Below are 3,316 nucleotides of genomic sequence, written 5' to 3' on the forward strand. Positions count from 1 at the left end.
CGCTCGCCCAGGCGAGCGCTCTCCCAATAGCCCTGTTCGCTCAGCACGCCGAGCGCCGAGCGCTCGCCTGCACAGCCTCGCCCTCCGCCCCTTGTGAATGATTGTATGGTTTTTGATATGCTTTTGGGGGCGTTGCCCGCACGTCGAGCGCTCGCCTGCATAGCCTTGATCCCCGCGACCTGACCGGGCAGGTCAATTACCGTAATTTTTGCAGCAGCAAACATCGTTCGTTAACGGCAAACCAAATAAATTTTTCTAACATGGTATGCCCTCGTCGCCCCCATCTTCAAGGTCATCTACTAAGCTTTTGAATAAAAATAATTCCCACTTCCCATGCCCTTGACTCATCTGCTAAAATAGTCCTTAGCAGGAAAAATAAAACTTCAACCTCCTCGCCCTCTAACTCCATTGCCAGGCGATGCCTTAGCAGGAAAATAAAGCTCTCACCTCATCATCTCGTAACTCCTCTGCTAAGCTGGGTCTTAGCAGAAAAAATAAAAATTTTCCACCCTCGCACTTTAACTCCTCTGTTAGGCGACGCTTTAGCAGGAAAATAAAATTTCTCCACCTTCACACTCTAACTCCTCTGCTAGGCGATGCCTTAGCAGGAAAAAAAAATTTTTCTCCTCCTCAACTCTGCTCCTCTGCTAGGCGATGCCTTAGCAGGAGAATACAATTTTTCTCCTCTCCAACTCTGCTCCTCTGCTAGGCGAGGCCATAGCAGGAAAATAAAATTTTTCTCCTCTCCAACTCTGCTCCTCTGCTAGGCGAGGCCTTAGCAGGAAAATAAAATTTTTCTCCTCCCTAATTCTGCTCCTCTGCTATGCGACGCCATAGCAGGAAAATAAAATTTTTCTCCTCCTCAACTCTGCTCCTGTGCTAGGCGATGCCTTAACAGGAAAATAAAATTTCTCCACCCTCACCCTCTAACTTCTCTGCTACGCGAAGCATTAGCAGGAAAATAAAATTTTTCTCCTCTCTAACTCTGCTCCCTTGCTAGGCGATGCTTTAGCAGGAAAATAAAATTTTTCTCCTCCTCACCTATGCTCCTCTGCTAGGCGACTCCACAGCAGGAAAATAAATTTTTTCCACCCTCACCCTCTAACTCCTCTGCTAGGCGATGCCTTAACAGGAAAATAAGATTTTTCTCCTCCCCAACTATGCTCCTCTGCTAGGCGAGGCCTTAGCAAGAAAATAAGATTTTTCTCTTCCTCAACCCTGCTCCTCTGCTAGGCGATGCCTTAGCAGGAAAATAAAATTTCTCCACCCTCACCCTCTAACTCCTCTGCTAGGCGATGGATTAGCACGAAAATAAAAATTTTCTCCTCCCCAACTCTGCTCCTCTGATCTTCTTGTACCTTCAACAGGAGCAAGTCACTCACTTCTTCTTTTCCTAATCATGTTAACCTCCACAAACGCTCTTTTTCCTTCCTCCCTCACTACTCCTTCATAACACCGACGCGCGACTTTTTGGTCCCCGCACAAGACTCCAACTCCTTTTCCCACAAGAAACTTAAGCTTCTGATGATAAGTGGAAGCTACGGCTCTAAAATATTTCAGGGCTGGCCGTCCTAGAATTCCATTATACGATGACGGTGTATGCACCACAGTGAAGGCTATCATTTTTGTTACCCGCCGAGGATCAGTCCCCAAGGATAGGGGAAGAACAATCTGACCTAAAGGCGGGATGACGTGTTCTGCAAACCCATACAGCGGGGTGGAGACCGGCTCAAACTCAAATCCTTCCACCTTCATTTGATCCAACATGCTTTTGAACAAGACGTTCACGGAGCTTCCGGCCGTCACCACCAAGGGATCATTATGTGGAGTCACAATGCCTCGGAGGTCTTCCTGCCCAAATCTGATGACGGGGTCTTGTGGTAAGTCTGCACCCCTAGATATCTCAAAGTTCTCTAACCTTCTCCCATGTGCCTTCCGAGCTCGCTCAGAGTCCCCATCAGTAGCACCCCCCGAGATCATATGAATCATTCCTCTCGTAGGGTGATTATTCTCATTCATTCCCCTCCTCGGTTCGACGGGCTCTTGAGGAACATCTTGACCTCGATCTTCCCTTCTTTGCTCCTCGACCCTCTGATTTATCCATGGAGGCCTTGACCACGCCTAGGGGACGGGCGAGACCTCGGTCGACTCCCGGATGCGGATCTTTCTCGTCTGTCCCGCGAAGGCAATCTAGCACTGCTCCTAACCCTTCGCGATTTCTCCCACCTCCCCTCGGGCTCCCTCACCTCCATCACCTCGTCACGACTCCTTTCCAGAGGAACATGTGATGCGAATTTTCTTCTGTCCCTAGCTTTATCCTCCTCCTTCTCACCCGCACCTCTCTTTCTACCTCCTCTTTCGGCTCCCCCAACTCTACTTCCCCCATGCCGCTGCTCCATCTTCTTATGCCTCTTGGCATCTTCTAGATTTACATATTTTTCCGCCCGAGATAACAAGTCATCATATTTTGATGGAGGTTCCTTGTCCAACGATTTAAAGAACTCCCCTCCTTTCAGTCCTTGGGTAAAGGAACTTATCATGATGTCAGGGGAAGCAGCTGGTATATGCAGCGCTGCCTCGTTGAAATGCCGGATAAATTCTCGCAGAGTTTCAGTTTCTTGCTGCTTCATCACAAACAAGCTCAAATAATTTCTTTGGTGCTTTCTGCTGCTTGCAAATTTGTGCAAGAAAGCAACGGAAAAATCATCAAAAGATCGTAGGGAGTTGGGCTGCAAGGTGTTAAACCATTGCTGGGCTGACCTCACCAACGTGCCCAGAAACACCCTACACTTGACTCCATCTGAGTACTGATGTAACAAAGCTGCGTTCTCAAACCTCCCCAAGTGTTCTTCGGGGTCCGTATGCCCGTCATACTCCCCTACGCTTGACTGTCGAAAAGTTGGGGGAAGCCCTTCCTCCAAAATAGCGGGGGAAAAATGACTCTCTTTCTTGGACACTGGAGCTCTGTTTCCCAGTTGCTACCTGAACATTCTTATCTCCTTCCACATCTCCTCCATCTCTGGATTCTCCCCACCCTGTAGGGGTTGCGTCTCTTCAACCCTGCTCTGATGACCCTCAACATTCTCCCCTCGCTCCTGGTGATTTGCTTGTCCTTCAGCAAGCATATACTCCTGGTTCCTCTTCATGGCCTCGTCTACTGTCTGGGTAATAAATTGGCCCAACTGTTCAAGAGGTAAGTTCCCCACATTCTCATTGGGACGGGTTTGCTCGACCCTTGTCTCGTGAAAGGGTTTCTCGGCTCTTGTCTCTTGACGAGGTTGTTCCTGTCTCGTCTCAAAATGCGGTTATTCCTGTC

The 3,316-nt window shown here is 48.7% G+C and overlaps 1 protein-coding gene across 1 annotated transcript; it reads right to left on the reverse strand.

Annotated features, from left to right (window-relative positions):
- Positions 1-1,374: 1,374 nt before the first annotated feature.
- Positions 1,375-2,019, reverse strand: LOC140974941 (uncharacterized). The gene has a single exon (XM_073438432.1). The coding sequence runs from the start codon at positions 2,017-2,019 to the stop codon at positions 1,375-1,377; it is 645 nt and encodes a 214-aa protein (XP_073294533.1).
- Between the last annotated feature and the right edge of the window lie 1,297 nt (positions 2,020-3,316).

The sequence above is a fragment of the Primulina huaijiensis genome, chromosome 4 (assembly GCF_012295235.1).
Source record: "Primulina huaijiensis isolate GDHJ02 chromosome 4, ASM1229523v2, whole genome shotgun sequence".
Taxonomy (NCBI): domain Eukaryota; kingdom Viridiplantae; phylum Streptophyta; class Magnoliopsida; order Lamiales; family Gesneriaceae; genus Primulina; species Primulina huaijiensis.